The 27,877-nt window shown below is 42.2% G+C and overlaps 2 protein-coding genes across 3 annotated transcripts in view; one reads left to right on the top strand and one right to left on the bottom strand.

The window, feature by feature from the left end:
- Positions 1–27,877, top strand: part of LOC139763126 (uncharacterized) — a 49,375-nt gene that overhangs the window by 9,549 nt on the left and 11,949 nt on the right. The gene's annotated exons all lie outside the window — the stretch shown is intronic.
- On the bottom strand, positions 1,318–27,156 carry LOC139763125 (peroxidase-like). The gene is made up of 15 exons (XM_071688810.1): positions 26,972–27,156; positions 20,004–20,191; positions 18,071–18,242; positions 17,406–17,540; positions 16,561–16,715; positions 16,192–16,336; positions 11,128–11,239; positions 10,443–10,620; positions 9,072–9,178; positions 5,835–6,021; positions 4,862–4,988; positions 4,352–4,472; positions 3,621–3,711; positions 2,680–2,855; positions 1,318–2,043 (listed from the first exon to the last, which is right to left on the bottom strand). Exons 1-15 carry the CDS (start codon positions 27,021–27,023, stop codon positions 1,869–1,871), a joined length of 2,121 nt encoding a protein of 706 aa, XP_071544911.1. The 5' UTR covers positions 27,024–27,156; the 3' UTR covers positions 1,318–1,868.

Genomic DNA, 27,877 nt, shown 5'->3' with positions numbered 1-27,877 from the left:
ACCCTCTTCTGCTCTCTCAATCACGCTCTTTTTATTTCCACACATCTCTCTTACCCTTACGTTACTCACTCGATCAAACCACCTCACACCACACATTGTCCTCAAACATCTCATTTCCAGCACATCCATCCTCCTGCGCACAACTCTATCCATAGCCCACGCCTCGCAACCATACAACATTGTTGGAACCACTATTCCTTCAAACATACCCATTTTTGCTTTCAGGGATAATGTTCTCGACTTCCACACATTCTTCAAGGCTCCCAGAATTTTCGCCCCCTCCCCCACCCTATGATCCACTTCCGCTTCCATGGTTCCATCCGCTGCCAGATCCACTCCCAGATATCTAAAACACTTCACTTCCTCCAGTTTTTCTCCATTCAAACTCACCTCCCAATTGACTTGACCCTCAACCCTACTGTACCTAATAACCTTGCTCTTATTCACATTTACTCTTAACTTTCTTCTTTCACACACTGAGTTTGGTAATGTGTGTGAAAGATATATATATATATATATATATATATATATATATATATATATATATATATTATATATATTCATACCTGCTTGCCTTCATCCACCAAATGACTCAGTTGGATCGTATTTGGTAAACAAATGTGGATTTGAACCCTGGGGTACCCCTGGTGTCGAAGCTGTACCGACCCGCCGTCCGGTAAGCTTCGAACCGGGATTCTGAAGTATAGAGGTGTGTCACATCTTTTCGTCCGTGACTTAATATAAGCAGTAGGGCTGAGCGAAGGAGGAAGGAAGAGAGTGAAGAAATAAGAGAATGATACTCAATATAGTGGTTCAAAGTTTCGAAAAAAAAAATTATTTACGTGGCTGTTGAGGTCCACATGAGCCTAGCTAGGACATGGAATTGAGCACAATGATAATTTTTGTCTAGGATGAACAAGGACACTGGTGATTAACGTCATCATGCAATTACATGCAAATGACTTACACAAACAATGTCAAGAAATGTAATTATACCTTCAAAAAGGATGATTACATACAACATAATTTTACTGTCGTATAACTGGGGGGTTGGGGGGAATTTGCGAATATAATTCACAAATATAATCTTGTGTCTAATTCCTTTGTACAACAGAAAATGGTCGACACTTTGGAGAAGAAAATGATGTCGTTTAAGGGGTGGCTCATGTAATTTTACAGCCACATTACATTTTTCTTTTTTATATACCGTCTGTTTTATATATATATTGTACAAACATGAAGTCCTATAAAACCATTTAATATACTCACCATCAAAGCTTAATCAACTAGGCTATTTAAGGCTAAATAACATTAATATTTCAACAAATATTTTATTATATTTGGAGAGAAAAAATATATATATATATATATATATAAACATTAACCAGCTTCTGACCCCTGCCAGCAGCCATGTACGTCTGTCAAAATATAATCTATAAACCTGCTTAACACACAGACACACACACACACACACACACACTGTATTAATACAGTACAAAAAATAGAATATATATTACTAACAAGTAATGAATCGAAGCGTCTCATTGTAAGGTAAATCTTGTTATCAAACACATTAACAACATAAATGGCAGAGCAACGTAATTATTAACTTAAATCAAGTTAGAAAAAAGAAATTAGCTTTTTAACCGAGTGGTAATTTTTTTTATTTTTTTTAACTTTTTAACTGAAAATATTTTGTAACAAAACATTTTAAATTCTTTTAAAAAAAGAAATGAAGTCCAGTTATTTATAAATCATTTACTCATTCTTATAACGCATTTATCCATTATTCGTGTCGATACGAATGCTGTACTAGTAAACAAAAGGCGAGGGAGTGGGGGCGTCCGTCTCCCCATTTTCTATACATCTTACAACTCGGAATGCCTGGCTGTCTCCTTGTCTTTCTCGTCTTTCTCCTTCACTCCCTCGTCTTTCTCCTTCCCTTCCTCTTCCTTCCGTTCCTTCATCTTCTCTATGAGGGCCACGTCCTTCCACGGGGCCATGTCTGGGGGGGGTAGCTCGGAGCATTGCACTATGGGGTTGCTGTGGGGGGGGGGGACACACCAATGATTAGGAATGGTATAATTGACATAAGAATTATATAAAGATTATATACATTTTTTTTACGATAGTATATCATACTTATGTTTAGAAAATGGGAGGCGTTCATATCAATGTTTAGACAATGGGAGGAGCTCTTACACGTGGGTAGAAAATGAGAGACCATACCAATGTCTAGAAAATGGGAGTTCTTATCTGTATTTAGAAATAAAAATGAGAGGAGCTCTTCCAACGTTTTTAGAAAATGGGTGGAGCTCTTAACCGATATTCAGAAAATGGGAGTAGTTCTTACTACTGTTTAGAAGATGGGAAGGGAGGAGGGTCTTACCAAGGTTTAGAAAATGGGAGAGAGGAGGGTCTTACCAAGGTTTTAGAAAATGGGAGAGAGGAGGGTCTTACCAAGGTTTTTAGAAAATGGGAGAGAGGAAGGGCTTACCAAGGTTTTTAGAAAATGGGAGAGAGGGGGGTCTTACCAAGGTTTTTAGAAAATGGGAGAATGGAGGGTCTTACCAAGGTTTTTAGAAAATGGGAGAATGGAGGGTCTTACCAAGGTTTTTAGAAAATGGGAGAGAGAGGAGGGTCTTACCAAGGTTTTTAGAAAATGGGAAGAGCTCTTACCTGTCCGAGGGCGGGAGGAAGGCCTTGGTTGGCACAGCCTGGAGGGGGAGGTTGTTACACAGGAGGCGAGCCAGCGTGGCCTCCTTAATGACCTCCTTCTGCTCCACCGTCAGGACGCTGCTCTCATGCTCCCAGAACAGGCGGTTGCCCGTTTTCAGACGCGCGAACTGGTCAGCCTTTATAAAAGGGGGGGGGGGGGGAGGAGAGAGAGAGAGAGAGAGAGAGAGAGAGAGAGAGAGAGAGAGAGAGAGAGAGAGAGAATGATATTAGTGTCCATCGAACGTCACACGATCACTGGTGCGGCCCGCCAGCAACGCCAAGGGGTGGGCCGCTTTGATAACCGTTTCTTCCCTTACACCTCCAAGCTTTGGAATACACACACTACCATCTCATGCCTTTCCCAGTAACTATATATAGTGACTTGACACGTTTTTCACTTCCTCCAGAACTTAAATACTTTCCCTTGTCTTTGATAACTGTTTCTTCCCTTACACCTCCAAGCTTTGGAATACACACACTACTATCTCATGCCTTTCCCAGGAACTATATATATATATATTATATATATATATATATATATTATATATATATTATGTATGTATGTATAGACCTGACACATTTTAAAAGACGCGTTTTTCACTTCCTCCAGAACTTATAATACTTTTCCATTGTCGCTTCTTTATCCACTTCGTATTTCTGTCTCTATATTTCACATAAGGCTCAAACTTGATGGAGACTTGTCCGTAACTGGAGCTTTGTGACATAGTGATGTAATGGGGGTTTGAAACCACAAGAGATCACATTTAATTATAATGTAAGGATGTTAATGGATGGTCAATATTAGCAAGGCTCGCCCAGACTGGGACCCAGAACCTACCAGACCAGCCCAGAATGGGACCCAGAACCTACCAGACCAGCCCAGAATGGGACCCAAAACTTACCAGCAGGAAGTTATAAGTCTTGCCGATGATGCCGCCATCTGACGGCTCCTCCAGCAGGGCCAATTGGACGTCCACGTCATCGATCTCATCCCTGCAAGAAGGGCACATGTCAACACAAGATATATATACAAACCACTGGGTCACCACTGGACCCCCTTGATATGAAGGCCAACCACTGGGTCACCACTGGACCCCTTAATATGAAGACCAACCACAGTGGAGAACCACCACTGGACCCCATTGATATGAAGGCCAACCACAGTGGAGAACCACCACTGGACCCCATTGATATGAAGGCTAACCACTGGGTCACCACTGGAACGACCCTCGGTTTTCGTCCATCCTGAGGACTGTTGAGTGGGGAAGGGAGTGACACAGATCACAAGTCCTTGCCAGGTGGTCTGTCCTTAACACTACTTAAAATAGAGAGTAGCCCCTTTAAAAGGAGTAGATTTAAAGGATGTCAGGTCATAGGCTCCTCCCCTACCCTACCCCACACGGCACCACGCCGGGCGGGAAAAACGGGCAGAAAAACAAAAAAAAAAAATACCTTGCAGGAGTAAAATGCCCCAAGGAAATCGGGGTTTTTTTTTCCACACTGGAAGTTTTTCAAAGATAAAAGGGACATGGAATACGTCATGTACCCCATCACGAAGGACATGTGCACCCCTTACGAGAGAGAGAGGGAGAGAGAGAGAGAGAGAGAGAAGTTGAGGGCAAGGAGAACTTACTGGTAGAGCGTCTTGATGTCCTGGACCAGGTCGTGTGGCAGGCCGTCCTCCAGGTCAGCCCACTTGTCGTACGCCTTGCCCGTGTCCCAGAACTTGCGCCACACCTTGTACCCGGCCACGCCTGCGACAGGAGGTCACACCAGGTCATAGGTCCACACACACACACACATGGGAATTTGCCCACACAGGTATTGATCACATATTTAAAAATCACATATTTAAGAGCCATAATATTGAATACATCCTCAATAATACGTCTTATCCCCTGCCAGTAATGAATTTATTCCATATTTACATTTATCCCTTCCATTTATCCCCCTCCTGTGTGTTCATTATGACCATAAGGCTCAAATTTCGACCGAAAACGAAGAACCTCTGGCTCTTGATTCGAGGCAGAGCATTCTCCTGCCCCGAAGGCCATCAGAATAAACACTCTTTTGCCTTTCTAACCCCCCCCCCCCTTGCCACCTCCCTCAACGGGCCTAGGTGTTCGTGGCTGGCAGTACTAACCGTGGTCACGTCCCCTCTGGATGTCCATGGCCAGCAGGTCTTGGTAAGGGTCGTTCCTGATGGAGTCGTAGTGCGTCGAGTCGTATATATTGGTACGACCCCACTCCGCACGCCACTCTGTCTCCATCTGCACCACAAAAATACAAAGATTAAAAAAAAAAAAAATTTCAGGTAATTTTTCAGTTAAAAATTTAAATTTCGTGAAATTAAATTCGATAAAAAATTTGATTCTAAAAATTTCGTAAAATTAACTGATTAAAAAATTTGATTTTAAAAATTTCGTGAAATTAACAAAGATGGAAAATTTCATTTTAAAAATTTCGTGAAATTAACCTAGATAAAAATTTGAAATTTAAAACATTGGCGAAATAAACGTGGATGCAAAAATTGATTTTAGAAATTCGTGATATTAACCGATAAATTTTTTAAAATTTAAATATTTTGTGAAATTAACCTTCGTAAAAATTCTAGAATTTAATACTTACAGTAATAATTCAACTTCCCAATTGATCCTTTAGTATAGTGTCATTGATATACCTTAATTTTGAACACTTCGTGTATACATTTGTATTAACGAGGTAAAGAAAAATACTGTGCAACAATCTGTATATACACACATCCGTGCAACAACCTATATATACACCTGTGCAACTCTGTGCAACAGCCTGTATATACACACATCGGTGCATATACATCTGTGGAAGAGCCTGTATATACACATCTGTACAACAGTTTGTATATACACACACATCTGTGCAAGAGCCTGTATATACACACACATCTGTGTAATAGCCTGTATATACACATACATCTGTGTAATAGCCTGTATATACAAACATCTCAAAATCCTGTATATATACACACATCTGTGCAACAGTCTATATAAACACATCTCAAAATCCCTGGCCATATATTCAAATACAGTGTGTAGTGATGTGGTATGAGCCCAGACGTTCGCGGGCGGTGTGCTTACAGCCGGGTTCCTGTAGGAGGCGAGGGCGAAGTTGGTCAAGATGCCCGGGTTGACCTCCGGGATGAAGCTGGCGGCGTGACCCTCCGCCCCGGGGTTGAGCGAGTGCTTGTTGACCATCTCCTGACCCATGAGCACCGGCATGTACTCCCCGTACGTGACGTGGGCGTACTCCGCTATCACGATCCTCCTGTAGGAGAGACACACGCACGTGTGTGGGTGGGCGGGTGGAATGGAAGGTTCTCGAACATAACACACGCACGTGTGTGGGTGTGTGCGTGTGTGTGTGGGTGTGTGGAGGGTGGAAGGTTCTCGAACATAACACACGCACGTGTGTGGGTGTGTGCGTGTGTGGGGGGGGGAAGGTTCTCGAACAAAACACATGGCTGTAGTTATAAGGCTAAACTATTATTTAAATGTTCATGACTTTAAATCATTGTAGTCTAAAAAAGGTGTGTGGAACTTCGTCGAAAATGGCCATATTTAAATGGTCACGTCTTCAAACCCAATGTAACTTTGGAACTTCGTAGTGTGTTACATCAAAGTCATCCATCTATATAACCAGAGCGTTAATTAAAAAAAAAAGCCCGTCTTATTAAATGAAGCACTAATTATAGTCAGTCTCTCTGATAAGCTTTAACACGGCATTTAAACACTTAAAACGTTTTGCATCTGATGTAAGATGAGAATTCCCTTTAAAAAAATAATTTAAGACATAACTGGGGCGATTCATTCAGTCAAAGCGTACGGTAATTTCCATATGTTAACATTCTCCTTAATTAATCAAGCCGGGCAGAGGTAAACGCAACTACCAAAGATACATTTTTTTTTATTATTTTAAATGAAAATTTCGAATTCAAGACGTTGATTAATCAAGAGCCAAAATATCCAATAATCAAGACGGGCGCCCGTAGGAACGGGCGCTGGAATTTTGCGTAGAATTAAGCTCCCAGCCTAATTGAAATTGTTTACATTCCTCCATCGGGAATCTCAAAGGTATCAGAGATACAGACTGGAATTTCGACCTCTTATCTCGTTTGCCTGAGCCAGGTGTCTTGCCAGGAATGCCATCCCTAACCCTCTAATAAAAAAGAAAAAAAAATATAATCGTTATGTTGTACAGGGTAGCGAACGGCGGCCATATTGGAAGGGTGGGTGGCTGGGTTCGACCATTTCTGGCGCTCATATCAGCGTCGTGCGCTAACAAGTTTCCCGCCATGGTGCGGGGTAGGAGGAGATGCTTAACCTTACCCAGCGTCCACGACAGCCAGCGCACGACTCCTCCTCCCAACCTCCCTCATTCCTTGCATACATTAACCAGTTCTCAGCCAGCGTTACCGTCGGGGGACACACTGTGTGTGTCTGCTTCACCTCCCTCCTATATACTCAAGCTTGGAGGCCAAAGCTTAGCTGATATATTTCTTTAATGCTTGGGACGGTAGAGAATCTCCGTGTATATATATATATATATATATATATATATAATATATATATATATATATATATATATATATATAATATACTTACACTAGGTTTCACCAGATGATGTATTATACAATATCTTAGATTTAACAACCTCATATTAACTACCATTCAATACTTTCCATGTATTTCACAGCGATGTATTGGTAGACACTATGACCAGGTTCCTGGCTCTCTACTGAACCCGCGAAAATACATATGTATCACAATTTTGCCGACGCCATTTTCGTTCGTGTTTGAAGCCACATATCTATCAGAAGGGGATTATCTATCGATTGTGGAAAAAAAAAAACAAAGAAATTCCCAGAATATTAAATTAAATTAAGCACGTTTAAACTTTTATGTATGGGCCACATGCCTTGTTATCATTATTATTGTTCAGACGTTATTTCATTTCTAACAATGTGTTCAAATGTTCATCGTCCAACACACTGGCACGGGTCAGCTTTAGGCCTAAACCACGAGGGACAACAGCGAAAAAAAAAAAAAGGTTTTAAAGCGATTAAATTGACTTAGTTTGTGCTGGGCACTGGACGCGTGTGCTACGTTTGTGGTATTATCTGGCCCACGATATATATATATATATATATATATTATATATATATATATATATATATATATATATATATATATATGTTTATATTTTTTTTTATTATACTTTGTCGCTGTCTCCCCTAAGTAATTAAGCATCAGTAATAAATGAAATAAAGGATCAAACATTATCATAAATGCTACGTGGTGTAGACCCGTTTAAATTATTAATTTCCCCTCTTAAAACAACCACCATTACGTAGCGATTTCTTTTAAACAAAAAAATATGTCTTCATATTTCCTTCATTCACATCCCTCTATGACATCTTACCGCCAAAACAAACCCCCCATCAACACCACAGGGGCATAGCCACCTCCCAGTGGGGGGGGGCAGGGGAAAAAAGGGGGGGTGGTGTGGCGTGTAACTCGCTCAAGATACAGAAACGAAATTCAATTACATGCAAGCCATAACTCGGGGAGAGGGCGGCCCGGGGGCCTGTATATGACAGTGCCCCCCTGCCTGACGGACACAACCCAGCCTCACAGAAAACGAGGAGGAAACCTCCCACTTCCCCTCCCTTCTCCCTTCTCCCATTCCCTCCTGCTTCCCTCCTACTCCTCCTCCCCTTCCCCTCCCTCCTCCTCCCCTTCCCCTCCCTCCTCTCCCTTCCCTTCTCCTCCTCCTCCCCTTCCCACCCCTCCTCTCCCGGAAGCCCCCCCCTCCCGGGGCTTCGCTAGGCTGCCGGGTTTACGCGGGTTCTTTTCATAGTCAAATATATATATATATATATATATATATGGCCGGACGTCAACCGTCATATTTACATAGGCTCCATATTACAGACCGTGTGTTTATGTGAAGTGTTAAGGGCTAAAAGTTGCCATTTTATTTTAAGTTACGACTGTGTTACGGTTCGACCTACGTGGACGTAATTATTATTAATATTAAACCTACATAAAGCCATTGGCTTCAGTGTATACAATCATCCATCTCATCATGTCGCTTCTAACCAATCTTATGAATTAAATAACCCTCGTCTTAAGCTGCCATATTTTTAGAAATAGTAAAATCCAACCCCCCATTTGATCCACTAACAGAAAACGGCATCCCGAACACGCCCGCGTATTTCAACCGCTTGTGAGTGCATCCACCCCGCCCGCCCCTGCCCCATTAGCAAACACCTGACTTGACACGAGACCGTGGCCTCCTGGTGTAAGCGTACATACCTGGCCTCGTTGTAGAGGAGCGAGTCGTCAAAATGGGGGTTGATCTCGGCCAGGGAGTCGGCCACTCTGTTATGCTCCAGCACCAGCAACAGCTGCAGCCCCTCGACCTGTGTGGTGGTGCGCCAGAGTTCACGTTATCCAGGAAAATTGGGAGCTGGAGGACATGACCTAACTCATCATGATGGTGCGCCAGAGTTCACGTTAGCCAGGAAAATTGGGAGCTGGAGGACATGACCTAACTCATGATGGCGGACTCGCCACATGTGTGTGTGTGCGTGTGTGTGTAACCCTTTAGTTCCAAACCTGACGTTCAATCATGAACGTGGGAGGAGTTCTTCTCGTCACGCAGTTGGGTCACGGATGGAACTCATGGTAAACAATGAGTTTTGTCTCGGGAGTTCGGAGTTGTTGAAACACCCTGAACCTGAGGCCATTAGCGAAGCGAACGAATTGGGGGAGGAGGGTGATGGCGGGTTAAAACGTCACACATTACATATATGTATAAACTTAAATACCGACCTTCTGCCGGGGTCAATTAGGGAATTATTGAGTCTAAAGTACAGTTTTGAGGTTGAGGCAATATGAAACATCAGTGGTGAAGTGAATAGTTAACATTAAAAATAAATAAATAATAGATAGCTGGGTGCACTAGTTTCCGAGGCGGAGGGAATGTAGGAGTTCAGCTGCCAGAAATTTGAAAGTTTTTTTTTTTCAAAAATGGAATTAATCCGAGGCAGAGCTTTGGGCTTAGCTTACTGTAATCCTTGTGTGGAGAAGGGGAGGGACGTGTTGAATTGCCTAGTGTATATATATATGATCGTAATTCGACATTTAAGCCAGGAAATGTAAATTAAATTATTGACATTTCACGCACCTCGATGCGGTAGTGGCAGTGACGAGGCCAATCCACGCGCGGAAAAAATTAAAAAAAAAATACATCGTCCTTTGTGTAGATGTAATTGTATTAATCAACAACGTTCATTTACCAGTTTAATAGGTTTATGGCGCGCTAGCCTGCCTATTGTCTGTAGGCAAAAATCTGGGCGGATTGTAGACCCCGGGAAAGAACATACGTCACACAAAGCAAAGCGACCATTTCACAAGTTTGAAAATATAGTCTTCAATACATCCTCCTCCTCCTCCTTCCCCGTTCTTATGCATCCATTTCTAATGGCTTTAGGCGAATCCCATCACCATGATAATAGAGAGAAAGCCTTAATTACATTGTGTTGGTGTGGAAAACAAAAGAATATATGGTAGTCAACACGACCATTCTGGCGAACCGGGTTCTCTGGGCTGCGGCCATTACCGCTTCTCTTTCAATATGGCTGACGTTGTCTCATGGAAGGTGAAGGTGTAACATTGACTTACCCAGTCTTCCCCTTCCGCTACCTGGAAACAGCCCTTAAAACTCTCAGGCGCTGAACACTTTACGTTCTTCTTGTCTTCCTCTTTCTTCTTCACCTCTTCCTCTTTCTTCTTGGGCGCCTTCTGGCCCTCTTCCTCCGCGCCATTGCTTCCTTCCGTCTTATCTACTGGCTCGGGCGCCCTACAGAACACACAACATTTTGAATACATCTGATGTGAAGTGAAAAAAAAGTGTAATTAAGTACACCCAAAGCTTCTAACATAGCTAGTAATAACCAGTCAATCTAACCTGGCACTCAACCTAACTAACCTAGTGCTTAACCTAACCTAGTCCTCATCCTAACCTGGTATTCGACCTAACTTAGTCCTTACCTAACCTAGTGCTTAACCTAATTTAACCTAGTCCTTAACCTAACCTGGCACGCAAGCTAACCTAGTCTAACCTAACCTAGTGCTTAACCTAACCTAATTTAACCTAGTCCTTAACCTAACCTGGCACTCAAGCTAACGTAGTCTAACCTAACCTAACCTACTCTTTAACCTAACCTGGTCCTCAACCTAATCTAACCTAGCACTCAACCCAACTAACCTAATCCTCAACCTACCTAACCCTCAACCTAACCTAGCCTTGCCTAGCCTAGCCTCCCGCGGGCGTGCCCCGACCCCCGCCATGATCGCCTCCACTCACTTGAGGTAGCCGAAGTAGCCAGTCTTCCTCTGGAAGGCCACCTTGTCCGTGGCGCCGTACACGGGCGTGGCGTCCAGGTACGTCGACACCAGCGACATTGATTCCCTGTGACCTGTACAACGAGACGCTAGGGTTATGAGACGCCAGGGTTGTGAGACGCCAGGGTTGTGAGACGCCAGGGTTATGAGACGCCAGGGTTGTGAGACGCCAGGGTTGTAGGGTTATTATTAAAAGTCCAGCGGCGACATTTGGACGAGCCAATACCTCTTAAGATAATTATAAAATAAGGGTCAACAATATTCAGCAAAAGATTAAAAGATATCATATTCACATCCTTCCTAAAATTAAGTCAAGATTTTAAGATTGACTTAAAATGACAAACATATGGACGCTTGGCTCTGTCACCCAATCGAAATAGAATTATTATAATTATAAAGGTATATATCGAGGTGCAGGATAATGAATAGGGACTAAGTTATTATAAACTATTTATCGATGAGGCTACTGTAAATATTTCGGAACATCCCCCCATATTGAAGAGAATAATAATAAAAAAAAATAGACTAATGGGAAACTCGGCAAATGCAGACACCTAGAAGTTACTTAAGAGAAACACACACACACACACACACACACACACACCATCACACTTGTCTTACCAACCAACAAACAAAAGAGACAGAAACCTTCACAAAATCCCCAGCATCAACAATTCACAGCCAAAACTTCCTAGAGAGAAGGAGAGAGAGGGGGAAAAAAAGGGAAAAAAAAACAGTCCGAGGCAATTTCCAGATGGACAACATCCCAGCCACGCCAAACCCAACCCAACTTTTCCCGCCGCCTGGCCCGCGCCCGCTCACTGGAACCAAATTAGCCCGTTGCTGGACGGTGGGTCCCGCTCACTCTAGACTTGTTTCCCCCACCAAGTTTAGATCCTAGTAATGCTCGGCTGCTCTATTTGGGCGCCATCAAGCGAGGAGGTAAACCGTTCCGGAGAGCGAGAGGGGAGTTGGGCAGAGGGATGGTGAGTGATTGAAGTCTGGGCTGCTGCCGAACTAGGATAGACCCATATTCTTTCCATATATAAGATTAAGTTTTTATTTTTAATTCTGTAGATATTTTACTGGTCTTATTTTTTAATGATGATAATGCTACTGTTAGCTCTAGTCGTTATCAAATAATTCGAATATATATAAAGTTGAGATTTATATACGCCACTAATTTATCTTCACATTCATGTTCGAGTTAATTAATGCTTATTATCCTTCAGTTACGTCTTAAACTTTATCAGTGTTAACCCTATGGCGTTGAAGGCTATAATTTCTATAAAATACGGTAAAAAAGAATATAATTCATTATACTTTACTTTTCAAATATATTTCTCATTCGAATGCTTACGAAAATCTTGTACCCGCCATCATTTCTTGGTCGACTCAACCCGAGTCTTACGATTAACAACGTACATAATATATGAAAATTCCTTCTTGGTAAAATGACCTCAATGGTAAAGTCAGAAGGGGAGACTATCGGACCCAAGGGTAGTTAAGGTCGTATTCAGGGGGTCGTACCGTCGTGTTCATGGGTCGTACCCTCGTGCTAAGTTTTTACGTCTGTTCTAATAGTTCGTTCATTTCCGATTTGTTTTACACTCGACCATATTTATTCATTCTTGTTGTAGCAATCCTTTCACATCAGGTCCTTTGTTACCCAGATCCTGTTTTCCAGCACCTCCAAGGCGGCGCTACTTCCAGTAGCAGGGAAACAGTGGACTCCTGTTAAAAGTTCTGTCACAAGACTCGCCCAATAACAACCTTGCAAAGGTTACTTGTCGGTCTCTGCATAACTTCGTTATATAACAGTTCTTTAATTTGGGTAAATGTACTATACCGAACTATAAACTTTTAGCAATTTTTTTTTACTATTTACGCGTATTTCAAGAAAATTTCAAGAACTATATTCATTCACGTCTGGCTCTAAATTAGTATTTTAATGGCAAATTATGAATATTTAATATAAAACGCACTGTAAAAATATTTTTAACAAAAAAACTACATTAATACATCATGTGTAATTTATTCCTGCACATTCGAATGCAAGGGACATGATACGTTGCCAGATCGTAGGACGGAAGGAATTACTTCCAGTCGCCCGCTACTAAATCCCTTCTCCCTTCTCCCTCCCCATCTCCGGCGAGTGGAAGACTCTTTAAACACATGCAGAGTAAAGTCATTTAAGTTTTACCATCTCCGCCGGAGAAGTTGGCTCTCGATCCCACCGCCCTGTAAATCTCGCGAAGACTTGCAACTTCAAGTGTGAGGGAGGCCCGAGACGGGAGGGGAGGAGGAGGAGGCTGTTCCCCCCGCCTTCCCTCCTCCCCACCCAGGCAAGTGGGCACCAGACCCTCCCCTTCCCCTCACTCCCTCGGCAGCCCTTGTTGGGGGGGAGGGGAAACAGGCTGACGAATGGTGGTCTTGTAATGGGATTTCCCACCATACACCCCCACCACCACCAGCCGGCGACCAGACCAGTCCAGCCCTAACACGTATACACGCCATCATCTCTCAGTCAGCTGGTGGTCACAGTTTTGAAAGAATGGACAGAATGAAGTATAAATGATAATGAGACGTAGAAGAAAGTTCGAATAAGTGGAGAAATGAGAATACGAGGGATGAGAGAAAAGTAAAAAGAAAAACAAAGTCGCCGGCATCCTTTTCACGCACCAGAATTTAAATGTCATCACAAAACGCGGGAAAACCTCACCCTCATTTGTCCTGCTTCCAAGAATTCGTATATTCCCGAGATAACAGACTTATTTCAAGCCAGAAAATAGCTGTAATTATATAAAGTCTCGTCCATGTCGTGCCTGCATGACCTTAATATATTATGAAGCGTATAAACATTTGACGAAGATGCCGAGCAGCCATCACGGGTGTACATCTTGTGGAAGCTCCCAATATTATCTCATTCCAAAACTATATTTAATATTTACATTACCCTTATCTCTATATATGACAAGGACGTTGAATTAAAATGTCTCATTCATCGATACAAAGGGATAAGATATCTTTACAGTTTCGATAGTAATATTTGTGAAGATGTCCTACCTCGCTTAGCAGTTATTCACACAGTTCGTATGATTTTCCCGGCCAATACGGAGGTGTTAAATCTTAAGTTAAAACAGTCAACCTACGGCTTTGTGCACTACGACCATACCATCGCTAGAGAAAAAGGAACATTAAACATGCAATGTGGAAAACCTGTGCTGTTTGAATATGTCATGTGGAGAATGTTTCTTTAAATATCCAATGTGGAGAATCTGTGCGGGAAGCTGTTCAAATGGCTAATGGCGTCATAGACTTGTTGCAGACACCGTTTACCTGGTCCGAACCAATTTTAGATACACCTTGCGTCTTCATGATACATTGCTCAATTAATTTTCAACATATCCCAAGTACCCAATATGCCCGCGATGTAACGTATCCAATTGCCCTACACTCTCTACATACAGACACACACGCACCATCACCCATTATTGTTATATTACCGTCCGGTGGACGTGGCCACCTTCCTAGGCGCTGCAGGTGGCTCTCAGTGACAGTGGGCACCCCAGTGGCAGGAACGTGCTTTCGTTCCTTCAGTAAACATTTGTTCTGCCTGACTGTTCACTGTTCTGCCTGACTGTTCAACGTAATGTTCATGTATTGACAACACTAAGCCAAGCTGAACCACCTGGTCACAGCTGGCCAGGGAAGGAGCAAGTTCTAATACAGCAAGAGAAGACCAAGTCCTACTACAGCAAGAGAGGACCAAGTTCTACTACAGCAAGAGGAGACCAAGTTCTACTACAGCAAGAGGAGACCAAGTTCTACTACAGCAAGAGGAGACCAAGTTCTACTTCAGCAAGAGGAGACCAAGTTCTACTTCAGCAAGAGGAGACCAAGTTCTACTACAGCAAGAGGAGACCAAGTTCTACTACAGCAAGAGGAGACCAAGTTCTACTACAGCAAGAGAGGACCAAGTTCTACTACAGCAAGAGAGGACCAAGTTCTACTACAGCAAGAGAGGACCAAGTTCTACTACAGCAAGAGAGGACCAAGTTCTACTACAGCAAGAGAGGACCAAGTTCTACTACAGCAAGAGAGGACCAAGTTCTACTTCAGCAAGAGAGGACCAAGTTCTGCTACAGCAAGAGAGGACCAAGTTCTGCTACAGCAAGAGAGGACCAAGTTCTGCTACAGCAAGAGAGGACCAAGTTCTGCTACAGCAAGAGAGGACCAAGTTCTGCTACAGCAAGAGAGGACCAAGTTCTGCTACAGCAAGAGAGGACCAAGTTCTGCTACAGCAAGAGAGGACCAAGTTCTGCCACAGCAAGAGAGGACCAAGTTCTACTACAGCAAGAGAGGACCAAGTTCTACTACAGCAAGAGGAGACCAAGTTCTACTACAGCAAGAGAGGACCAAGTTCTGCTACAGCAAGAGAGGACCAAGTTCTGCTACAGCAAGAGAGGACCAAGTTCTGCTACAGCAAGAGAGGACCAAGTTCTGCCACAGCAAGAGAGGACCAAGTTCTGCCACAGCAAGAGAGGACCAAGTTCTGCCACAGCGAGAGAAGACCAAGTTCTGCCACAGCAAGAGAAGACCAAGTTCTGCCACAGCAAGAGAAGACCAAGTTCTACCACAGCAAGAGAAGACCAAGTTCTAATGGAGCAAGAGAAGACCAAGTTCTACTACAGCAAGAGAAGACCAAGTTCTACTACAGCAAGAGAAGACCAAGTTCTACTACAGCAAGAGAAGACCAAGTTCTAATAGAGCAAGAGAAGTCCAAGTTCTAATAGAGCAAGAGAAGACCAAGTTCTACTACAGCAAGAGAAGACCAAGTTCTAATACAGCAAGAGGAGACCAAGAGTTTTGCAATACCTGGATCGCTATAGTGTAGCGGTTAGCGCTACCCTGAACGCTGTAACTAGCGGTCAGAGATCGTTATGAGCATGGGGGTTCGACTCCCATAACCCCCCCCCCCCGTCGTGCCCTGGGTTAACGAGCACCCGCCTCCCTGTTACCTCACCTAGGATGGCCTGGGCCCTGGCCGACCTCCTGAAGTTGATGCAGGGCAGGAGGGCGTGGAGAGGGTCGTCTTCCTCCACCGGGATGGGGGCGCAGTCCTCAGCACCCGGGTTCTGGCAGCAGTCCACCTGCGCCAGCGGAGACTCCTGCAGGAGGGAGAGAGAACCACCGTCAGACATTACAGGATTAGCTCCTCCTGCAGGAGGTACAGACGTGAACCACCGTCAGACATTACAGGATTATCTCTGTGTCTGTCTATGTCCCCCACGCACGCCCTCTCTATGTCAACCACGCACGCACGCACGCACGCCTTCCCACCTCTCCATGTCCCCACGCACGCACGCCCTTGCATCCCTCCTTCTTCACCTACCGGTATGCTGAAGGTGTCCCTCTGGACGAAGTGGCCCCAGTCACCGAAGATGCCAGTGACCGGCGCCTTCTTCAGGTACTTCCGCACCAGCTGCGCCACCTTCCGCGCCGACGGCAGCGTCTTGTCCGCGTTCACCGACTCCCGGGGCGAGAACCCTGCGCCCAGTGTGGGAGGGAGGGAGGGAGAGGAGGAGCCACCATTAGTGTAGTGTGTTATCTTCCATGACCCCAAACATCTAATATTACAGTCGCCTGTAGATTACGATCTCTACAGTCTAGGTTCTGTAGTTTTATGTAATGTGTTCATGTATTGTACATTATGACATTGGCTGAAGCAGTGGGTAGAGATGGAGTTTCCTGTGGGGCCGGGGTAGCGCCGAGAATGGATGAAGGCAAGCAAGTATGAATATGTACATGTGTTTATGTCTTTGTATTATATGTTGATATGTAAATGTGCGTATATATATATGTATATATATATATATATATATATATATATATATATATATATATATATATGTATATATATATATATATATATATATATATATATATATATATATATATATATATATATATATATTCCTGTGTGTGTGGATATGAGTGGATGGGGCCATTCTTCGTCCGTTTCCTGGCGCTACCTCTGTTACACGGGAAACAGCGATTATGTACTATAATGATGATAATCAATCTACGCCTTGATATCAGCTTCAGCTCTAAGGTCACCAATCCACCAAGATAACGTACCATGATTTGCATATTTACATTTCATTATACCATACTGTACGATACGTTTTCCCCTCAAGAGCTCAGGAAATGTATCATAGCCAGTACTTCTGTACCTACCATCCCTGCCCGAGACTGCGGGCTGGAGCCTTAAGAACTTGGAGCCCACTGATCCCAAGTCTGGGGACTCCTGGTTGATGCAGGAGCCATCAACGTTGGGATAAGGCGATCCCACCAGACAGCGGAAAGACATAACTGGGGAAACAGAACACATTAAATTACTCCACAGTCGAGAGAAATATAACACTTTATACCAAGATTATTTAGTTATTCCCTCGTTTAACTATATTACCGTCTTCATCAGAAAATAAACCATTATTGGTTAAATAGTAATTAATATGCGACTATGAGCCCTTATGAAAATGTTATCCCGTACAATAATTTGAAAACGTTCGTTATGTATCCCTTTACATCCCTTCACTCAAGTTCCTATTGCTCCTTAAATTGACACAAAGGACTTATTAACTAATAAAGGAGTAGAATTTAATTATATACGACTTTCGACCCACACGGTGAATATTACTCCCCTTACGAATATTTGTCAAATATTCGTTACATACACGTCCTCTGTATTCTTATATTCGGCCTCCTTATCATCCGTCCCCCCCCCCCCCTGCCCAGCGTCCTACGTCATCCAGGCCACCTCCATTGTGGCCTACCCCTAGCAATACAGGCCACCACTGTGGCCTCCCCCCCCCCCACAACACAGGCCACCACTGACTGACCCAGGCCCATTTCCTCGGCGAAGGTCTTGTCCAGGTTGATGAGGGGGATGACGTGCTTCTCCAGCCCCGACAGAAGGAGGCTGCCGATGCATCGCTTGCCCACCCGCGTCTTGCGGATCATGCCCACGATGACCCGCGAGGCCTCCTCCAGCAGCTGCCCCGTCCGAGTTACCTGTAGGAGGAGAGAACCTTATATAAGGGCACCACGAACCTCACGCTTTGACCTACAGGAGTCACGCGAAACCCTCATGAATAATCCGCTAAATATTATAATTTAATTTATCGTCTCGTCTTAGAATATTCTAATATTCGGCTGTATCTATGGGCCTCCTATATATCTATGGTTGCCATATTCGTGAGAATTTTTAATAAAGTAGTTGAATATTTTCCAAATGCGAACAGTAATACTTATTTTTAGCATCTAAGGCTATTTTACAGGTTCAATACAGGCATGTTAAACGACGTAACACGTGTCGTTACGTAACGCTACCAACAGGACGACAGATTAACGATAACAGTTTACTATTTTTATATTAATATTTCCGACCATTTTCTCAAATAGACGTCCGTTTTCTTTCACGGTAAGTAACGGTAACTATTGCAAATGTCTTCTAAAGATTTAGATATATTTTCTATGATTATTTCAAGTATAGAAGCGTTTAAATATGTTATGTTTCAGTTTCGAAACAAAAATGTCCTCGAGCCATATCCTGAATTATTATCTCCGATTTTTCGTATTTATATCAAAAAAAAAATATCCCAAATTATTACCGGAAGTATTTCGTATTTTTCTCAAATATATTTCTTTTAAACGCACAATATAAGAACTATTTCCTACAAAATACACATCTAGGATTGGAATATCCTTAGGTCGTTTAATAACCATTTAATTAAGCTGTTAAGTGAAGGTGATATATCAAAATGTTATCTGGTCATTACTTAGGACAGCGATAGATGGGGACAACAAAGCTAAGCCGTGATTGGTAATAGTAATTTTAAATTTTTTCTCAATTTTTATACAAGCTTTAAAAAAATTTGGTCTTAAATATTTTTTTTTATATTAAAGTGTTATTATTAAGAACGTTATAATGTAACAATTTGCTTATGGTTAACATATTTAATTACAACCCCCTTCCTTACCATGGTAAGAAATAACACTGTAAAGGAGTTATTATTTACTTAATTATCTATAATTTGTTTCTTAATGAGGATACTGTTCGATCATTTTCTTTAATAGTTAAGAAATCAATTTAGTAATATTTGTATAGTAATATGATATTTAAGGTTGTATTTTGATTTTCTAACTGATAACAATAAAATTAATACAAAAACAAAAATATTAACTTTTAGGTTTTGGCCGAGTTTTCATATATATATATATATAATATATATATATATATATATATATATATATATATATATATATATATCAAGAAAAAAAATTTGCATACGACATTTTTTATATTCTAATCGAAATTTTAAAAACATGTAGAAATAATAGTCCTAGAAAGACATTTATGATAATCGTAAGACTTTTAAGTGTGCTCATGATATTAATCATTGATTAGAAAATCTTACGAATAAATATTATAAATTGTCCTGACCAAATTAATGTTTATCAGTACAATTTACGAAGGTATTTAATGTGAAAAAAATAATCCAATTAGTAAATCTTACAAATAAAAATTATAAATTTTTGTTGACGAAATTAATAAATTAGTAAATCTTACAAATAAAAATGATAAATTTGCCCTGACCAATTTATTAATTATTAAAATTTACGAATAAAAATATAGATTTGCCCTAACCTAATTTATTAATTAGTGAAATTTACAAAAATTTTACAGTGACCTTACCAAATTATATTAGTAAATCTTACATAGCCAGTCCTGGGGAATGTCTTAGACCATTATTGATATACAAGTGTACGTACGTTTTTGAGGAGCGGGGTGAGGCCCGAGTACATGGGGGGGTCCTGCCCCTCCTCCCCCACTTGGTCTTCCTCGGACCATCTGGCTAGGAGGGTCTCTTTGGCCTCCTCATACCCCTGGTGTAGGATGGAGCCAGCTGACCGCGCGAACCCCACCTCTATACACTCGCTCTCCCGGTCCGCCCACGCCCCTGCAAGGTCAGGTTAGGTCAGGTCAATATATATATATATTGGAAAGGATCACAATTTTGCGCGTGATCAAGATATTACTATGAGTCCAGAGAAAATGAAACACGATAAGTTCCCGAGTGCACTTTCGTGTTATAATCACATCATCAGGGGAGACACAAGAGAGAAATACAAGTCAGTTGATATACAACTGACTTGTATTTCTCTCTTGTGTCTCCCCTGATGATGTGATTATTACACGAAAGTGCATTCGGGAACTTATCGTGTTTCATTTTCAGCGTGGACTCATAGGAATATATATTATATATATATATATATATATATATATATATATATATATATATATATAGACTTTATGGCATAAAATTGGAGATATGTGACTTCATGTACATATATAAACAGATGCATGAAATTATATATTGTGATAGAGACATGGTAATCATACATACAGGCCAGAATCGTGTAATTTGCATATTGTCTTACAATTTAATGAGAATATATGGACTTTTTATATGTGATATGTGACTGTCTAATTAGTCGAGAGGGGGGGGGAGGGCTGTATGTACATTGATATGTGACTAACGATTCGGGAGGGTGTTTTTCTGGGGGGGGGGGGTTGTCTGTGTCTGGGGGGGTGGCCATAGTGTCTCCCCAGAGTGTTTGGGGTGGCCAGGAAACTTCCCCAGAGAGAGAGAGAGAGAGAGAGAGAGGGTTAGTTAGGGTTAACGAAGGAACGTCACTAGATCGAAATTTCCCAAAAAAGGAAAATAAAGGTAATTTTTCCGTCGACTTTATCCATGTGAAAGTTTAAGATTCACGAAGCTAATTTTTTTTTTTTTTTTTGATCAAATGTCATTCAAATATCCAATTCAAATAAACATTTTAACGATAGAATTTCGTCGATTTTTTTAAACAGTTTAACGACAATTCTTCGTTGACCCAAGCGAGCACTTCGTTATACTAGCATATATTATCATCAATTTTATAACCCTCCTGTTTAATACACTTAGCCATGATAGATAAATAAACGCCAGTAAATTCGATTGATATAATGATCTAAATCATTTATTCAAATGTTTTACCAATGTATGATAAACAGTATGATCTTAAGCGATAGATTTTTCTTATATATACATTGGATTAGCTTCTGTAAGGTCAAGTCTTGCTTGAATAACAACCTTGTTTGAACCCCCTGTGTTCATGATGTTCATGTGTTCACGAAGAACGTGTTCTATTTTGAACTCGGTTCAAGATGATGGTAATTAATGTTTAATGTAATCAGAGAAAGTTAAGATAATTAGGTAGTAATAATTATATTCCATATCCAGGCCCCACCCCATCCATTACCCCCTACACACTACCCCATCCATTACCCCCTACACATTACCCCATCCATTACCCCTACACACTACCCCATCCATTACCCCCTACACACTACCCCATCCATTACCCCCTACACACCACCCCATCCATTACCCCCTACACACTACCCCATCCATTACCCCCTACACACTACCCCATCCATTACCCCCTACACACTACCCCATCCATTACCCCTACACACTACCCCATCCATTACCCCTACACACTACCCATCCATTACCCCCTACACACTACCCCATCCATTACCCCCTACACACCACCCCATCCATTACCCCCTACACACTACCCCATCCATTACCCCCTACACACTACCCCATCCATTACCCCCTACACATTACCCCATCCATTACCCCCTACACACTACCCCATCCATTACCCCCTACACACCACCCCATCCATTACCCCCTACACATTACCCCATCCATTACCCCCTACACACTACTCCATCCATTACCCCCTACACACTACCCCATCCATTACCCCTACACACTACCCCATCCATTACCCCCTACACACTACCCCATCCATTACCCCCTACACACTACTCCATCCATTACCCCCTACACATTACCCCATCCATTACCCCCTACACACTACCCCATCCATTACCCCCTACACACCACCCCATCCATTACCCCCTACACACTACCCCATCCATTACCCCCTACACACTACCCCATCCATTAACCCCCATACACAACCCCTCCTACATCCAGACAACGCCCTATCCACTAACCCCTACACAGACCCAGACCCCACCCCATTAACGACTCAAACACTACCCCATCCATTACCCCTACACACACCCACACACACACACGGACATCACGCCAGCCAATGACCTCCCACGCTCACAGACCACTTCATTCACTACCCCCTACACACACACACACATACCACCTCATCCCCAACACACACATACCACCCTATCCCCTACACACACATACCACCTTATCCCCTACACACACACACACCACCCCAGCCACTACACACCATACCGCACCCACTACACACTACTCCAGCCACTACCCACACACACATACCACCCCATCCACTACACACACACACACACACACACACACCACCCCCAGCCACTACCTACACACACATACCACCCCAGCCACTACACACACACACACACACCACCCCCAGCCACTACACACACACACACACACACACACACAAGCACCACCTGCCACACCACAAAACGCTCCTGACCAGCAGTTCGTGTCCTCAACTAGTGTTCATACGGGCTACCACTCCCGCTGGCATTCACCCTCACCAGCGAACATGCATCTAGGTTTAGTTACTTTCATTCTTCTCTTTCTCCTCTTATTTCCTTATTGTCAATCGAAATACAGCCTCAGTAGCGACACGTTTTTGCATCTGTCACGTCAGCGTGTGTAGAAGTAATACATATAAGGCAGCGAGGAGGAGTGAATACGCGCGCATCTTTATTTATGACCACCGCTGGGCTGGGCCAGGTCTCGTAAAATGTCGCATGTCTTCTCGTTTTAAAAAAAAAATTAGAAAAAAATAGATATAGAACAGTTCAAACAATTGTCAAACCCTCGCACACTAAACTACAACCAAACAAAAGCAACATTTGGAACTGCAGAGAGAGAGAGAGAAAGTTATGGTCAGTGTAGCGAGCGGGAGCGATGAGCGCGCGCGCGCCACCCGCCCACCCACCCAGGTCCAGCGGCAGCCATGATGGAAGACGAGGGTGAGTGAGGGAGGGAGGGAGAGAGTGAAAGTTGCCTTTACCTGCTGTAGCGGCATGGGCGGGTGGCGGGGGGGGGGGGGGTATGCTCTCTGGCGTGACAAACAGCCACACACACACACACACAGCCACGTCATTATCTCACACCAAAATTATTCGAAGACAAAACCACCCACGTCATCTAACAATGGCCTTCACGCGCGGCCGTTTTCGACCTTAATGCAGGTTATTTTACCGTGAGCCAAGGGCGGTGGTATATATCACTACATATATATATATATATATATATATATATATATATATATATATATATATATATATATATACTTTAAACACGGCCGACATTCCGAGAAATATATACACCGTACTACGTCATAAGTGTATCTAAGATAAATATATATAAAAAAAAGAAAGACATTTTGAACGTACACAAAACGCAGGAATTTCAAAATAACCCCACCATCATGGAGGGAACATTCTAGAAAGCGACTCCACTTCGCCTTTCCCCAGCGAAGAAAACGGGAGGATGTTACACAAATGGAAGCTGGGATGCGGATCAGAATTATATTAAACATGGCTTCAATTTAAGAGTATATTCATGGCCTGGTGAAGGAATGATGGGAGGGGCGCGAATTATGAACTCTTGAGAAATGATAAAAAAAAACAATGTTTGTGGTATAAAAACACACTGTCTTAGGAGAATTTAGATCCTATTTTGAGTTATTTGAGTATTGAATTACTCATGTTCACAGTCTCATAAAACTGAACTCGGCTGATGAACAAAGTTTATTATAATACCAGCGACCATTTTTGAGGGTAAAAATAAATTTGCACCAGCGACCATTTTGAGGGTAAATAAATTTGTACCAGCGACCATTATTGAGGGAAAATAAATTTACACCAGCGACCATTTTTAAGGGAAAATAAATTTACACCAGCGACCATTTTTGAGTAAAGAAGTTAATACCAGCGATCATTTTTGAGAGAAAATCAGTTTTCGCTTCATTACATAAAACAGGCGATAGCCAAAGGCCTTTATTTCAGTGGAACAAATATTGTTTTTCAATAAAATCACGTAATAAATATGTATTGGTGTTGTAGGAAGACTGGCACGAGATCCATTGACCACCAAGAATACAAATACTCTAATTTTCCTTGTGACAATTCATGTTTGACGACTATAAGTGAAACAAAAACAAAAAAAATTTCCCGGCTCTCCAATTTTGCATTTCAGTCAAGTGTTGACATTGCAAATTACTGCACAAATTTCGCATTTGGCAACTTAATATCAGTCATTAGTTCACTCTGTTAAGATAAGGCTTGAGGGACAAATTTAGTTATTTGTTCTTAATGACATGATATTTTTTGTTATAATTGAAATTATTAAAAATAATTAAGATTGTTAACTGCAGAAAAAATGGTAAAACATGGAATTGGCGGAAAGTTGCCGACGTTCACAATATGTATGGGACCAAGTGGGTTAACAAACTGATACGTTAGCAAGAGATGGAGGCAAGAAAACAATTATTCCTCGATTGCAAAAAAAAAAAATTAAAAAAATAAGAAACGTGGAAATCCCGGTTAACAAAATAGATAAATTATGACGCGAAAAAAACTGCTAAAATGTTTTATACATCTGAAACTGCTAAAATTTTAGTTTTTTACATCTGAAACCGAGGAGAAATATTTTAGTCCTGTCTCCCCTTCTACAAGTCGGCTTTTTTTTTAATATCAAACGTAGTCAAACAAAAACTTTATCCAACAAAAGTACTCCTTATATACGAAATTCCGGCTGTACCCACACGCACGCAACATCACTTGAACGCTTTCACTTTCCAGCGAGGGACACAGTTAGCGAAGGTAATTGTATACGACGAGAAATTTACCTACGAAAAAGTAGTTTAGCCTCATTGACAGACTTTCTATACGAACAGAACTAACTTGTGTACCAACTGGTTAAGGCGGGGACTTTACTAGATGTAGAATAACAAAATTAAAATTCTAGCTTATACGCAGTACAAAGGCATAGTCTATTATCTACACACGATAATAATAGTGTTTAGAGTAAACTCCGTAGCATAAATACCATGAGACAAGTCAAAGAACAACAAACACCCTTAAATAAGCAGACACTTTCTCGACCCCCAGCTTAATGTCTGCTGTACCAGCTCGTTGTTGCCTGGCGTACGATACCAGCCTTCTGGACGAACTTATAAATCTGTACAAATGATTCATCAGCCGAGGACGTACGGGATTTATTGTGACAAAAGATGACTTGGCCGCCATATTATAACAGTAAATGTAAATTCCACAAGCGTTCTGATCTTTACTTTATGGATTACCATCTTACGTCCGCCAGCCGAGGCTCTGAGCCGGCTAAGTTTGGCACAAATTGAATGCAAATTTCAATATAATTTTTGTCTATTTTATACACGTTGTATAGGCCAGGTAAGGACTTACATTGAACATAAGAAAAAAATTACAGTTTCACCGCTATTATTTGACAAACATATGTTCACGTTACTCTGTTCATCGAAACATGAATGCACCAAGGGAAAACATATGTAAAAGTACAAATCAGTTGTTTATTCCAGAGGGAAACAAACCTAAACCTTAAGAGAGAGTAAAAAAAAATAGTAAAAGTTCAGATTGGTTCGGACGTATATATTACTAGAGATTTACCCCAATAACTGTAGTATTTACGGTTATAAACGAGAATAGTGACATTTACATATATATCAAGTCCCAAGCGTCTACGGGTGTTTTAAAGTCTATCACAAAGACTAGTTTAAACAGCCAGCCAATGTGTAGTTAGCCAACCATGGCGGCAAACCCGCCGCAGCAACTTTTACCAAGAAAATGATCATTTGGCGTGGGTCGTCTGGTGGTAGAAACCTGGTATTGTGGACATTACTGAGGGAGGGAGGTAGGGCAAGACTAGCGGGGACTGGGCAAGTGTCAGAAGATGGTGGACGAGGCGGGGCATGAGAGAGAGAGAGAGAGAGAGAGAGAGGAGCCAGGGCAGGTTTGTGAGGGAGGTGGGAGGGTGGGAGGAATGTCTTGGCTACATGGGATTACACTCGGGTAATCTTTATAACGGGAGAAGAGGAGGCCCGCCCACCAACCCCAGCCGGTCTCCGTGACTAAATATATTAATCCACCAGACCAACAGCTGAGGTCGCTAGGCTGCCATGCCAAATACCGGCAATAATTCGTAAATTTACAGAAATGGTCACTTTCGAATGTCGGTAAGATAGGGACATTTAAAACTTCATAAGACATTGCTGGATCACCAGGCCATTTACACGTCAAACGAACAAATTATTTATGATATTTTACATAATTTTTGCGTTCATTTATAAGTAAAAAAAAAAAAAATGTTTACATTTCACTTCTATGGGAAGATTCACCGGCCGGCAAGTTCTGGCATCTCGCCATAGACAGTTGCCAGTTAGCTACTTTTCGGTGTCTGGACTTCGTCAATATCGAAGTCACAAATGGACGAATCTTACGGCCATTTATGACGGTCTACCAGGGACGAAACATTTCACAATGGGTGGACAATTTCCTGTTTTAGCATTGAAGTCCCCCGGCATGCACGCATGGCCACCACACACACACCACACTACACTCCCAACCAACACTCCAGCGAGCCATACTTTGACATCATACTCACCACAGACTAGGAGCAGCAGCGGTATTATACATCGGAGGAAGAGCGACGCCATCGTTAAAAAAAATGGGGTGTGTTGAAGCCGTGGAATGACCGTACACACACACTACCACCAACACCGGCTTCTGTCAAGGAACTAACCCACATGAGCGAGGATGTGGCGGCATCGGGTCGGTCTCCAGGTTGGTGAGAATCAGTGAAGACGCCTTACTAATTCTCACTTGCCTCAAGGTGCATCATGGCGGGGAAATTTTCTAATACCCTGGAAATTTATGTCTCACGTACTGGTGATAAATAGATAATAGACCTGTTTTAATCACTGTTATTCGGTTGATGATAATAACATGACAGTCATGGACTAGCTTCATTTATTTTGTTGTGAGAACAGAGATAGAGATGAGGTACACATTCGAGGCCAGACGTAAATTACCACAAATTACCACAAACGAAAGCTATCCCCACTTCACTCGTTCCAGAAGGCCTCGGGGGGGGGGGGAAAGCATACATCTACATTTTGGTGTTGAACAGCGAATTTGTAGAGTAAATTGACAGAGAAAAAAAATTCACGCAACTCTCCATTCCATCTGCCTGACTCTCCTCTCTCTCTCTCTCTCTCTCTCTCTCTCTCTCTCTCTCTCTCTCTCTCTCTCTCTCTGCTGGACCAACAACACCCCAGCTTTCTCCCCTCCCCGCAGTCGTTGACCAAGTCATGATCTTGTTTAGAGTAAGTGATACGATTTATGTGGTGTATTTGGCATGTTGACCAGACATGACTACTTGTTTGGCGGGAGCGGGGGGACGCCATTGCGTGACTCGTACCTTCTCACGAAAGTTAACGTATCACAAATCAAAATGTGTCGTGACATATTGAAAATGTTCTCTTTAACCTTTATATATATATATATATAT

Source organism: Panulirus ornatus, chromosome 46 (genome assembly GCF_036320965.1).
Source record: "Panulirus ornatus isolate Po-2019 chromosome 46, ASM3632096v1, whole genome shotgun sequence".
NCBI lineage: Eukaryota > Metazoa > Arthropoda > Malacostraca > Decapoda > Palinuridae > Panulirus > Panulirus ornatus.
Note: the sequence above shows the minus strand (reverse complement) of the source record. Positions and strands in the feature narration are given on the sequence as shown.

Excerpts from the sequence above, each read along its gene's own strand:
- LOC139763125 (XM_071688810.1), bottom strand. The coding sequence starts at position 27,023 with ATGGCGTCGCTCTTCCTCCGATGTATAATACCGCTGCTGCTCCTAGTC. Across the intron at positions 18,243-20,003 it reads TCACCCCGCTCCTCAAAAAC|GTAACTCGGACGGGGCAGCT; the intron begins GTACGTACACTT and ends CTCCTCCTACAG. Across the intron at positions 3,712-4,351 it reads GACATCAAGACGCTCTACCA|GGATGAGATCGATGACGTGG; the intron begins GTAAGTTCTCCT and ends CCCTTCTTGCAG.